The sequence below is a fragment of the Schistocerca gregaria genome, chromosome X, assembly GCF_023897955.1.
Source record: "Schistocerca gregaria isolate iqSchGreg1 chromosome X, iqSchGreg1.2, whole genome shotgun sequence".
Taxonomy (NCBI): Eukaryota; Metazoa; Arthropoda; class Insecta; order Orthoptera; family Acrididae; genus Schistocerca; species Schistocerca gregaria.
The window spans coordinates 24,379,858-24,393,080 of NC_064931.1; the positions used below are offsets into that span (position 1 = coordinate 24,379,858).

General features: G+C 44.1%; 1 protein-coding gene across 1 annotated transcript in view; it reads left to right on the forward strand.

The window, feature by feature from the left end:
• Positions 1-13,223, forward strand: part of LOC126298918 (muscarinic acetylcholine receptor DM1) — a 1,498,118-nt gene that overhangs the window by 926,950 nt on the left and 557,945 nt on the right. The window contains exon 5 of the mRNA XM_049990459.1: positions 2,993-3,272. Within this exon, the coding sequence (XP_049846416.1) occupies positions 2,993-3,272 (280 nt within the window). The remainder of the gene's footprint in view (positions 1-2,992; positions 3,273-13,223) is intronic.

The following is a 13,223-nucleotide window of genomic DNA, read 5'->3' on the forward strand; positions in this document are numbered from 1 at the left end:
AACAAATAATTGTGTTTCTATTCATTTATATGAAAGATACTGAGATTAGAGAAGAACGATCTGAAGAACGAGGCAGTTTTATGCTTGAAAATAATTACAACCTTCTCACGTGAAAAGTCAGCACTCGATTTTTAATTCCTTGAACTCCTTTTAAAGTAAATATCTACTAGTTTACATCAGTAACACTATTCCATTAAAAATCTTTCCTTTCCTCGTATCAGAATGAAACCAATTCTTGTAACTGCACTATTTAAACTCACCTTACTGTCATTCTCATGGACATTCCAGATTTGTAGTATTTTGTGAAACCAAAGTACTAACTAATTGGATTGTAGGTCCTTCTTCGTCTTCTAATTCACCTGTGGTCTCTTGAAATGGTTTAAGGAAATCCAAAATTCTTACTGCGAGCTAATTGCGACATCCCTGTAATCTGTAAGAGGAATTCTTTTCCGTAAGTAAAGCTGCAACTTCGTTATACTCTGTGTAAGGACTCTAGCGCAGTGTACAGTTTGTTCCATCGTGTGCTTGGTTCTTATTCCAAACATGAGCAGAGGATCCTTTTTTACATGTACTGTACAGTGCGTTTTGCAGTATTTATTGATGTTGGAATGCTCGAGGCATGATTTAAGAAAAAAGTATCTTCGTCGAAAGTATAGCTAAATACTGTGTTTATACAGTGAGCAGCACAACGAAGCATTTCGTGATTTTCCACGGCTTTTATTATCGTCGTTTTCTCCGTTTCCAAGCTTTTATTATATTGGCACCCTCGCCAGAATGAAAAGCAAAGCTAAGCAACATATCCGTCGAAAGGTTCTAATCAGCCGTCCTTTCTCCTGATTCTTTCATAATATTTAATCCTGGCTTCTTAACATCTGGAATTTAGTTCTAAATAGAACGTTACTCACAAGAGACAAAATTGTCTTTACGTGCTGTAAGCGCTAGAGAATGTACCTGGTTGTGCGAATCAATCCACGTGTCAACTGTTACAGCACGTGTTTTATTAATAACGTCCGTAATAACAGAAGGAATTACTTAGTTCCGAACTGCATCAACCTGTTCTTCGATACGATATTGCAGTGCCTGTGTTATTCTGATTACGATGCAAAGTTGCTTTCGACGTGCATGCATGTCCAAAGGAACAGGCCCCCTGGGACCACAGCCCTTACGAAACACTTCAAATGAATTCACAATTGCGAATAAGGACTACCATCAGCTGCAGAACGGAATTTCCCGCTTATCGCGAGCGGTAAGCGGGAAATCCAGGTCCGGTCACGATCCGGCACAGTTTTCATTGTCGTCATTCCAAGCTGACGTCTCCTTGCTGTGCACCTAGACCTGTTTATTCCAGGCCTAGCCTTTGAAATGCTGCCCAGAAACAGCATTAAAATGTCTCATGTCTTTAGCACACACTGCAACACACTTTGCTGGTATCTAATTTTCTATTACTACCGATATTCCTGAAGGAACCGTGCCATTGTGGTACTTTTTAGAACTGTTAGCCTTGAAATGCCTCCTTCCCGACTGGAAACCCTATAATGCACAGAAATTTATGCACGATACGTATCCAGTAGACTTACTGTTATCGTATACAACAAAGGAAATTTATTCCATACATTGCGTTTTAGACGCTCTCATTTCCTCTATGTTTACGCGTTGGTTTCAGTCTTACTGCACTGACTAGCAGACGATGCATTGTTACAGACACACACATCACGAATATGAAGCCTGTGCTGGCTGTAGTCGTACATGGATAAAGACGGGTTTAACGTCTTTGGAGGCAAGCATTATGTAGGATTCGGCCATGGCTTCTATGCTTGGGCCAAAATTGTGTGGGCAGCCTATTCAGTTAGCCTGTGCTTGCCCACTTCGGATATTGTGCTCGTTTACTCGGACATGCAGGACCCTAATCGTCAGTATGGAAGGCACTATACCATTTATCTCATGCAAAAAAAAGTTACGAAGTGTGAAATTTATAGGGCTACGAAATTTTCTGAATATTATTTAACTACGGCATGTAATCAGCTTACACTAGTCTGTTACAATATACACTGATGAGTCAAAACATTATGACCACCTGCTTAATAGCTTGTTTGGAACGAAATACCTCACTGATTCTGCGTACCAGTGATCCTACAGTTTCTTGGTAGATTTGTGGAGGTATGTGGTATTAGATGTCTACGCACAGGTCGTGTAATTCGCATAAATTACGGGTCGCTGAATAGCGTTAGCGGTGAGGGCGCCCGATAGCGACCCGGATGACTTCCACACACCTTACATGAGGCGAATTTGGCCGGCGAGACTTCAACGTCAGTTTACTATAATGTTCCTCAAACCACTGTAGTACGGTTCTGGCCCCGAGACACAGACAGAAGAGAACGCATGAAGGGATGCAGGTGGTTCGCAGCTGCCAGCATGTCTTCTATTACTACCACAGGTCAATTGCAAGCGCAGGCTAACACTGCTCCCACCTGTCTGCATCCGTGGCGCGGTGCACGTTTCCAGCCTACTCTCACCTCAATGATGCTGTTTGTGGAGACGACCAGCGACGTAGTGTAGCAAAAATGTGATTCACCCGAAGAGCCGACACGTTTCCATTGACCGAATCCCGACGATCCCGCACCCATTGCAATCGTATCTGACGATATCGTTGGGTCAACATGTGAACACGTAGGGGTGGTCTACGGCGTAGCTCCATGTTAACCCGTGTACGATAAACGGTGTGCTACCGCACCAAGTGGTAGTTTCACTGTCATTCTATCTCTTTCTTTAGATGCTCACGACGTGCGCATTCGACCAGCTTCGCCGTTTTCAAGAGATTCGTTCACAGGCTCTGAGTAATAATAATCTGATCTTTGTCAAAGTTGCTTCTCTCCATGCATATACTTAAGATTGTATCATATTTTACAAAAAATTGTGGCTGCATTGAGTACGAAACAAAAACGTGTGTTGTTTTTGTGCGGACGGTTGGTGAGTGAGTGCGTGGTGTGTGCAGGTTGTGCGTGGGGGATTTCGCTGCTCCTGTGGCCGCCCTGGATCTACTCGTGGCCGTACATCGAGGGCGAACGCACCGTGCCGGACAACGAGTGCTACATCCAGTTCATCGAAACCAACCACTACATCACGTTCGGCACCGCCATTGCCGCCTTCTACGTGCCTGTCACCGTCATGTGCATCCTGTACTGGCGGATCTGGAGGGAGACGGAGAAACGCCAAAAGGACTTGCCCAACCTCCAGGCGGGCAAGAAGGACTCCAGCAAGCGCTCGAATTCCAGGTAGTGAGTACCTTTCCTATGAACCATAAACCTACCGTCCTAACCGTTCATTATAGTTTTGAAGCACACTGTTCGGTTGTAATATCGCATGTGCAGTGCACTGTCTCCACTCAGGCGTGTCCAAAGGCTATGAACCTCCATCGGTATTCATGGTTTCAATCGGTGTGGCGTTTTTATATTTCCCTACACTTTAATGTAGTTTACGAGGAACCTTTGTGAAAGAATCTAGCAATAGGTCTAGAAACTTGCATACGAATCACATGCAAAAAGATTTGGCTGATCCTAGATTTAGTATTAACAGTGGCGAAAATCGGAAATGTTACACCGGGAAGTACTAGTCGAAAATCTCTCAGATTTGGTAGAGGTATTTAACGCGTAACATATTAACTGATTAAAGTTACTTTCCAGTTCATTGTTGTATTCACTGTGCTATGGAAACAAACACTCCCTGAATGTCATCTTGAGAAATTCTAGCCTGAATGGCATGCTGCCTCAGTTCATGAATACTGCTGCCTGGAATGAAAGTATACATATGCTCATCACATCCCAGGCATGCTCTACCGGTAACGAGTCGGGAATGAGTGAGCCAGTTGAGGAAGTATTCATTCCTCGAGGCATTTTTGATTTGTAGTGTGATTTTGCATTATGCTAATGGATTTCGCCATTTGGTATCCTGTCCGTGAGGGATACGTCAACAGAGTTTACCGTTCTCACCCGATACAAGCAAGAATTCAATCGCCTTCCAGGAAATATCAAATCAGTCCTGTTGTCACATCCGATAGCTCCTCCTACCATGATTGGAGGCATTGGAGAGGCGTGGGACTGCCTTCTATGATCTTTCACCAGGTCGTCTACAGACACGTTGGCTTTGGTAGAACCACTACAGGCAAAAGCGAAACTCATCGCTGTACACTACAGAACGTGACTATTTCCCAATAGACTGGCTCCGTAACATGTAAGACTCAGTCGTTTGTAGTATGGTGTCAACGATAAACGATGATCGTATGTCATTGAAGGCCCGGAGTCCCCACCTGGGGGAAGTTCTACTGCCGAGTTACATGCCTTTTCCGTTTACGCCACATTGCGGAATTTACGTGTCGATGATGATGATGGAAGTATGAAGAGTACAGCACAATACGCAATCCCCGAGCAGAGAAAATCTCCGACCTGGCCGGGAATAGAACTCAGATCCACTGCATGACACTAAGACGCGCTGACCACTCAGCTAAGAAGTCGAACTTCATTTGGAATTATCCTTGTGCTGCAATATGCAAAGGCTAAAGGTCGTTGGGTACTGGAAGTAGAAGTCTTTATGAACTTCATCGTATAGAATCCATTAACTCGACGAAGCGAAGCGTTCTTAGTAGGAGCAGGCTCAACAAGTAGATAGAGCAGCAGTCGAAGCAAGCGGTCGAGTGACAAGAAAGTCATGCGACAGCTGAGCAACCTTAATTCAGTTGTCTACGACGGAGAATGAAGCCGCCATGTATTTCACGGCGGCGGTAATGGCAAAGCTGCTCAATGAACCTTCGTTCCTTCTAAGTGAACCGTTTTCATCTGCAGTAGAGACGGTTCGGTGTATGTGAGAGGGTACACTTAACATCTCATTCCCTCTGCCGTTCCACCTCTTCCTATTGTATTCTCGGACGATAAATGGGAAGAGAGAGGCTGTCGATTTCGCCCCCCAGCCCTCGTCCATCACCCTGGTTCAACATCGTGCCATTACATTAGATGCGTGTTTCTTCATACGCCGTGGAATGAGATCTTTTCGAATTTTGCGAGATAAGCTCCACGCAATTCGCAACACTTCAGTGTTGCACGTCGCGCTATATTTTGTTGAGCATGTCGAAGGCCGGCCGATGTTGCCGAGCGGTTCTAGGCGCTTCAGTCTGGAACCGCGCGACCACTACGGTCGCAGATTCGAATCCTGCTTCGGGCATGGATGTGTGTGACGTCCTTAGGTTAGTTACTTTTAAGTAGTTCTAAGTTCTAGGGGACTGATGACCTCAGATGTTAAGTCTCATAGTGCTCAGAGCCATTTGAACCATTTCAGCATGTCGAAGCACGCAGTTCTTCTTTGCTTTTTCTTTATCTCCACCGTTAATCCAATCTGGTATGATTCCCTCTTCATCCAACAGTACTCAAGAACTGATCGAACGCGCGTTTTGTAAGTGATCTTTCTCGGATATGAATCTTCTTGCAACACATCTGAGTAACCTGCCTTATTCGTATTCAGACTGACGAGGTCGTTAAATCACTCCGGACAGCTGCTCTTGGATATTTGAAGTTTTTACGGATGCTAGATTCTGTTCGCCATCCTTGTAGTCAAACGCCGGCCTCGGTGACCGAGCAGTTCTAGGCGCTTCAGTCCGGAACCCCGCCACTGCTACGGCCGTAGGTTCGAATCCTGCCTCGGGTATGGATGTGTGTGATGTCCTTAGGTTAGTTAGGTTTAAGTAGTTCTAAGTTCTAGGGGACTGATGACCTCAGATGTTAAGTCCCATAGTGCTCAGAGCCGTTTTTTGTAGTCAAACGTTACAAGGCATTTCGTCTACCTACAGGGATACATAACTTTTTTTAATATTGAAAGTAAATTGCCACTCTATGTTTCACGTGCTGATTATGTGCAATACGAAACCGCAGTGGCTGTGTTATTTCCGTCTACCATGCACGCATGTCCCGGGGACCGAGCGAGGTGGCGCAGTGGATAGCACACTGGACTTGCATTCGTGACGACGACGATTCAATCCCGCATCCGGCCATCCTGATTTAGGTTTTCCCTGATTTCTCTAAATGGCTGTAGGCAAATGCCGGGATATTTCCTTTGAAAGGGCTCGGCCGTTTTCCTTCCCCGTCCTTCCCTAATCCGATGAGACCGATGACGTCGCTGTTTGGTCTCCTCCCCCAAAAAACCCAACCCATGTCCGAAGGATCAGACACTGCAACGAGTACGGCCATCAAGAAATACAAGAAATCTATTCACAGTTCCGAGTATGAACCACCTTGGGATGTATATCAAAGTGCCGACGGTGAAAATTTGTGCCGGACAGGGACTCGAAACCAGATCTCCCGCTTTACGCGAGAGGTAACCTCAAGCTCTTCGGTTACCTGTGCACAACTCTTCATCGTCCTTGTGTCACAACTTGCACATAAATATATCCTTTCTATACGTACGAGTGTAGGTTGTCTCACAAGGACGACGACATATGGAAGAATGGGTCTGACTGTGATTCTTCCACAGGTAACCGAAACTATTAAGGTGATTCGCTCACGTAAAGTTCGAATCCCTGTCCGGACAAATTTCCATTTTCGTCATACTGATTTGCAGCAGCTGGTGGTTCATATCAGCGACTGCGAATACATTACACAAATATATCGTCAGTCAGTGGCCGATAAAGCTTTATAAGTCACGGAACATTATCCATTGAAGTCATAATTCAAATTACCTACTGTCATATGTGATACTTTTCATTATAGTGGCAGGAGAAGTTATGATGCTTCAGAAGAAGTCAATCAACGGCCCAGGATTAGAGATTTCGACAGAAAAGAAAACGGAAGACAATGAACGGGAAATGGCTGCCAACAAGAAACTGCCTGTGACAGAGATCTGCGCCAGGAATTTGCCATTGATACTGGAGTTTCTTCCTCCACAGCAGCTGCAACGTGTGGTAGGTTCCTCTCTCTTGGCTTCCAAATGGTGTTTGTTGATAAGGCCACACCGTTAGCTCTTCCGTTAGGAGGTCAACCATGTTTATATTTAAGTACAACACAATTTATCCTTTTCGGTCAGTATACTTATAATTAACTCCTACCTCTAGAGATTATACATATACTAAAAGCATTTAACTCACCCCAGGTAGAACCGATTACCTTCGTTTCTTGAGGTAGCAACGCTAATCCGAAAACACGGAGACCGTCTGGTAGTATTTCACTCTAGCAGTATGAACGAGTAAAAGAGTTTTAAATACCGTTTTCTTTATCACGCTCTTGGAAGTTGCAATTACTATAACAAGTTTACAAGTACTTATTTGTAAGGGCTGCATTTAGAGCTCTGCAAGTGTATTGTTATCAAGTCACGTAAACATTAAATTTCAAATAACTACAGCAATAACTAACCTAGCTATTACAGTAAAGCTGTTACAAAAAAATGTCGACCTACATTAGCAGATTAGCAGATCCGACACCCATCAAAAACAGAAATCAATTATGCACGATCATATCTGATCAGCACCACCATACACTGAGGTAACACAGGTCATGGGCTAGCGATATACGTACATACAGATGGCGGTAGTATCAAGTACACAAGGTATGAAAGGGTCGTACATTGGCGGAGCTGTCATTTGTGCTCAGATGATTCATGTGAAAACGCTTCCGACCTCATTATAACTGGACGACGAAAATGAACAGACTCTGAACACGAAATATTGGTTGGGGATAGATTCATGGGACATTCACCTTCGGAAATCGTTAAAGTATTCGATATTACGAGGTCCACAGTGTCAAGAGCGTGCCGACAGTACCAAATTTCAGCCATTACCTCTCACCACGGACAATACAGAGGCCGAGGGCCATCACCTAACGACTGAGAGCAGCAACGCTTGCGTAGAGTTGTGAGTGCTAACAAACAACCAATACTGCGTGAAATGACCACAGAAAACAATGTGGGAGGTAAGACGAACGTATAAATTAGGCCAGTGCAGCGAAATTTGTCGTTAATTAGATGTGGCAGCAGACGACCGACGCGAGTGCCTTTGTTAACTCCACGGCATCGCCTGCATTGCCTCCCCTGGGCTTGTGGCCATATCGGTTGGACTGGAAGACCGCGGCCTGGTCGGATAAGTCCCGATTTCAGTTGATAAGAGCTGATGGTAGGGTTCGAGTGTGAGGCACACCCTCCGAAACCGTGGACGCAAATAGTTAACTAGGCCCTGTGCTAGCTGGAGGGGGCTCCATAATGCTGCGGGCTGTGTTTACATGAAACTGAACGGATCCTCTGGGCCAACTGAACCGACAATTCACTGGAAACGGTTATGTTCAGCTACTTGGAGACCATTTCCAGCCATTCATGGACATCATGTTCCCAAACAACGATGGAATGTTTATGGATGCCAATGTCACCGTGACACCACGTCATAGATGCGCGACATGAATCCCATCCAACATCTATGGGACATAATCGTTAAGTCAGTTCATCTATAAAAGTATGCACTTACAAAACTTTCGCAATTAAAAACGGCCATAGAGGCAACGTGGCTAATGGTTTCTGCAAGGGACTTCCAATGACTTGTTAATGTTAGGAGGTATCCCTCGACTTTTGTTCAAAATATGGTTGAAGTGGCTCTGAGCACTATGGGACTTAACATCTGTGATCATCAGTCCCCTAGAACTTAGAACTACTTAAACCTAACTAACCCAAGGACAGCACACACATTTAAGCCCGAGGCAGGATTCGAACCTGCGACCGTAGCGGTCACGCGGTTCCAGACTGTAGCGCCTAGAACCGCACAGCCACACCGGCCGGCTCGACTTTTGTCACCTCAGTATAAGTTTTATGTAGATTTTAGGTGAACGAGATCATTAGAGACCGAGCACAAGAAGAGGGAAGGGTATCTGCCGAGTCCATTTTAAAGGAACCAACGTAGCACTCAGCCTAAGTAATATAGGGAAATTAGGGAAATTTAAATCTAGTGGTCGAAGTAAAATTTAAGCATTAAAGACATCTCCAGTAATTCTTTCACTACGCCACCTCAGCTGATCACCTGAAAGAAACTGTGGACGGTTCGAAGTTCGAGGACATGATGTAGGAATATATTTACCTGTAGGTGAGTCTTGGACAAAATGGGTTAGATTATGTTACTAAACAAAGTAGAAAATAATTTTAGCTGAAGCATTACTGTTACCATCCCTGTCTGTGGTGATAATATCACAAACGAAGTTTGTTTTAGGTGTAGCAGAGTGCATGCTTTGCCTTCAATTATTTCAAAAATATGCACTGGTTCTCCAAAACTTTATCCTCACGGTTAACTGAATTATTGATAAATGCCATGTTGGAGAGAGAACGTTCCAGCCGCCACAGAGAATGGGACAGTTCATCATGTATAGTGCGTCAGCATGACAGTCAAGCCATCATGAGGAGGAAGCACAAAATGCTCTCTATGCGCTCTGCAACCAGCACCGGCAGTTGCAGAACACTACGCATTGTTTACACTATTTTTCGCAATTTCGTGATAGTGTCTGTTTACGATCATTGTTAAAAATATTGGGCTTTTTAGTAAGTTTTAAGAACATTTCTCGTGGAGAATATCGACGGTCTTGATAAAATATTTAAAAATTGAATTAAAAACAGTCTTGACCGTAATAAAATATTTATTGCCAATGGTAACATGACTCCGTCAAAATGTGACCATCTTCAAACCATATTACACCATAACGGCATGCGGTGGCTATGATTGCAGCAAATATCGTGGATGAGAAGTGGACTTTCGTCGATCGACGATACCTGCTAAATTCACCGCCACCGCCTCTCATCATGGTGTAACATGGTCACGTAATATTGTTATTGTCTTTTATTGTTTTATAGCCCAGATTAGCATGTATTCTTGATTTTTAAATGATGTATTGAAAAGTCCATTGAAACTAAACTCATCTTGTGTGTGTGTTTTTTCGTGTGGTAATCTGTGGCAGATTTCTTTTTTGCTTTCTCGTGAGTCCGTTGGAGGTCATCGTGTTTATTTTCAGGTTCGTTCGCCAATCTCGAAAGCGTCTCTCCAATACCACGTCGACATAGTGTAGCTGAAATTTTCTATAGCAATTAGAATGACTGAAAAGAGTAATATTTACATTTGGGTCTCACATCATTACACTCACGTTGAGGGAAAAACAGAACATCTTGAACGATTAGAGATAGGACGTTCATATTCACAGGTCATGTACGTTAGTACATTCTGCAGAAATGATTAGCATTTGAAACATGTCGGCATACGGGTTCAAGGTCAACATCGATATCATGGCGCAACACAACCTACAGGTACAATGTGTCTGCAGCTCTCGTTGTCGCTATAAATCGAAGTTAATGGGTCGGTTTGACTTGAGCAGAGGTGTAGGATGCCTCCCATGCGTATGTGCGAACCGTACCATCAAATCAGTGAGTTTGAGAGAGGGCGCATTATTGGCTTGAGAGAATGTGATGCATCCATCCTAGAAATTGTTGCTCGCTTGGGACGAAGTGTTTCGGTAGTGCAACGGGTGGGTGCTGAATAGTTCACGGAATGCCGTAATACACGACGAGGTGGGTCAGGTCGCACCATCCAGACCACCGCCCGAGAAGTTGAGCACCTCATCCGAATGGCGTTGCAGGAAGAATCTGCGACCTCTTCGGCCCTGCCCCTAAGTCTACAGTGTAACGCATAGTGCACTACCAGGGGCGAAAGCCCGTCGCCGTTTATTACGTCACGGGTTACGTGTGTGTCGTCCCCGTCTCCGCATTTTGCGAATGTGCAGGAACATACTCGACGGCAATGGTGCATCGAACGACGTCACTGAGGACTGGAATGGCGTCAGATAGTGTTTTCGGACGAATCCATGTCCTCGTTGTTTGAAAATGGTGGCTGCATTTTACTTTGCCGCAGACATGGGAGCGGTATCATAGTGACTGCATTCGCACGAGACATACAGCGCCAGCTCGTGGCCTTATGGTGTGGGGTGCTATTGGGTACAGTCACATATCGTGCGTGTCCAGGGCACTGTGAAAAGTGACTGACATCCTGCGACCCGTAGCCATACCCGTTCTGCACAACACCTCAGACGCCATTTTTCACCAACACCGTACACGACCACCTGCTGCTGTGCGGACACGTGCGTTCTTGGTGTCACAAGATGTCAGGCTTCTGCCCGGACCCGCTAGGTCATCAGACTTGTCCCCAATGTGTGTGATACGGTGAAAAGACGGATGCAGCGCTGTGACCCAGTGCCAATTATGCACGTCGATGCCATCACGCATGGAATAAGTTATCAGTGCCCATCGCGGACGCTGTACCTAGTAGGCAACAGGACGTACGCTGAATCGAGATGACTGAAATGCTAATCATTTCTGCAGAATATACTGGTGTACATGTCCTGTGAATGTTCTGTGTCCAGTTGTTCAAGGTGTTCTATTTTCTCTGAACGTGAGTGTATATATCAGAGATGAGCACTCGTGTATTTCTTCCTCGAATAAAACTTTTACTCTTACTATTGGGTTGTAACAGTAATATCCACAATTATAAGTTCCCTTCGTGTTTATCAGAGCAAGAACAAAATCGGAGTCATTAACATTACGTTCAACAACAAAGATAATAGAAAAACAGAGGTAACGCAATGATAATGTTTCCTTTTCTTGTGCAAAGATTAATGTCTCTGGTTCCTACATACAACACAGTATCTCACACAGTTATTTCCGTAATAAAATGTGATATTACAACATTTTGACCGAAACCGGTTACCACTGCCAATAAATATATTATTGCCATAAAGAGAGTTTTTAATTCAGTTTTAAAATCTAGATTTTGACTTTTCATTCAGTTCGTGTTTTCTGCGACCTAAAACTTACGTTCTCGTTTGTACTTCCACCTGCCGTTCAGCAATTAGCTGCGCAACCTATCGAAATATAAGTACTCACTAGTTCTTACTTTATTGTATTTTAAATGTGTATTTCAAATGTTGCCGTACGTTAGTCAGTATGGGAGAAACATGACTGGAATCAGGGTAGATATGCCATTGGTGCGACTGTTGTAGGAAGGGTAAATAAGTATCAGAAGAGATTCTACCACAGAGCTGTAGATTTTTCAGTTGAGACAAGAGAATCGTGGAACAAGGAAGAAATATTTGGATTAGATAGACTGAAGGTGTAAAGAGGCAATGGAAGGTGGGAAAAGTCAACAACTGTGAGCTAACATCCCAAAGATGTTGGGGCTCACATGCGGTTTCTCTTCTTCGAAATGTCTTGGCTCAAACTCGTCTACGGGTTGAACCGCACGTGTCGCATTACACTCCCCAAATTAGACACTTGTGACCCTTGGGTTAAATTGTCTGGCTGATGACAAGTTTGCGAAATACAAAGTTAACATAACGTATAATAACAGCAATAATAATATCGGGAACTAAATGAACGACCCATAAATGATGTAGGCCACACAGTTGCTATTTGGTTAGAATAATGTTTATTCAGAAAGCAAACTAATAGCGAAAGTGGTCGTATTTAGAGTTACATGTGACACAGTTCGCTCATTCAAAAGCTCGTCGCGAAATACAAGTTATCTACGCGAAAAGTTAGAGTTCACACGAGACGCGCGGCTGCTCACTGCTCAGACTACAAGTCCTGCGATTCGACACAACGCGAAATGGACTGATTCGTTTCACTTCCTATCTGCCTGAAGACCTACTATCCGCTTTCGTGTCGCAACTCGAACTGTACCCTTTGGTGTCTGTAGCCGAACTGTCCGCTTTCGCGTCTGTACCAGCGCTCTGTCACCGGCCGCGTTTCCTGCGCACCGAAAGTCCTCGCTCAACTGACTAGGGCAGTTCACTTTCCTGAAGCAGTACATCTGATTGGCTACAGCTTCTGCTACATCATTTCACATTTTAACATATTTAAATAATAAAGTTTTGACCACTTTCACTTTCTAAATAAATTAACAATAATATCCATTACATTATAAACTTTAAATTCTTTTACATAAAACCAGTGCAATTTCCTTCTTAATTTTTAATGTCACAGCCAATAGCCTTGCACCAATGCGCTTTCAGGTAAATAAATAAAGAACATAAGTAACTATTATGCACTAAAATTTAAAATAAATATTTTATTACCAAATGGCCGGCCGAGGTGGCCGAGCGGTTCTAGGCACTACAGTCTGGAACCGCACGACCACTACGACCGCAGGTTCGTATCCTGCCTCGGGTACGGATGTT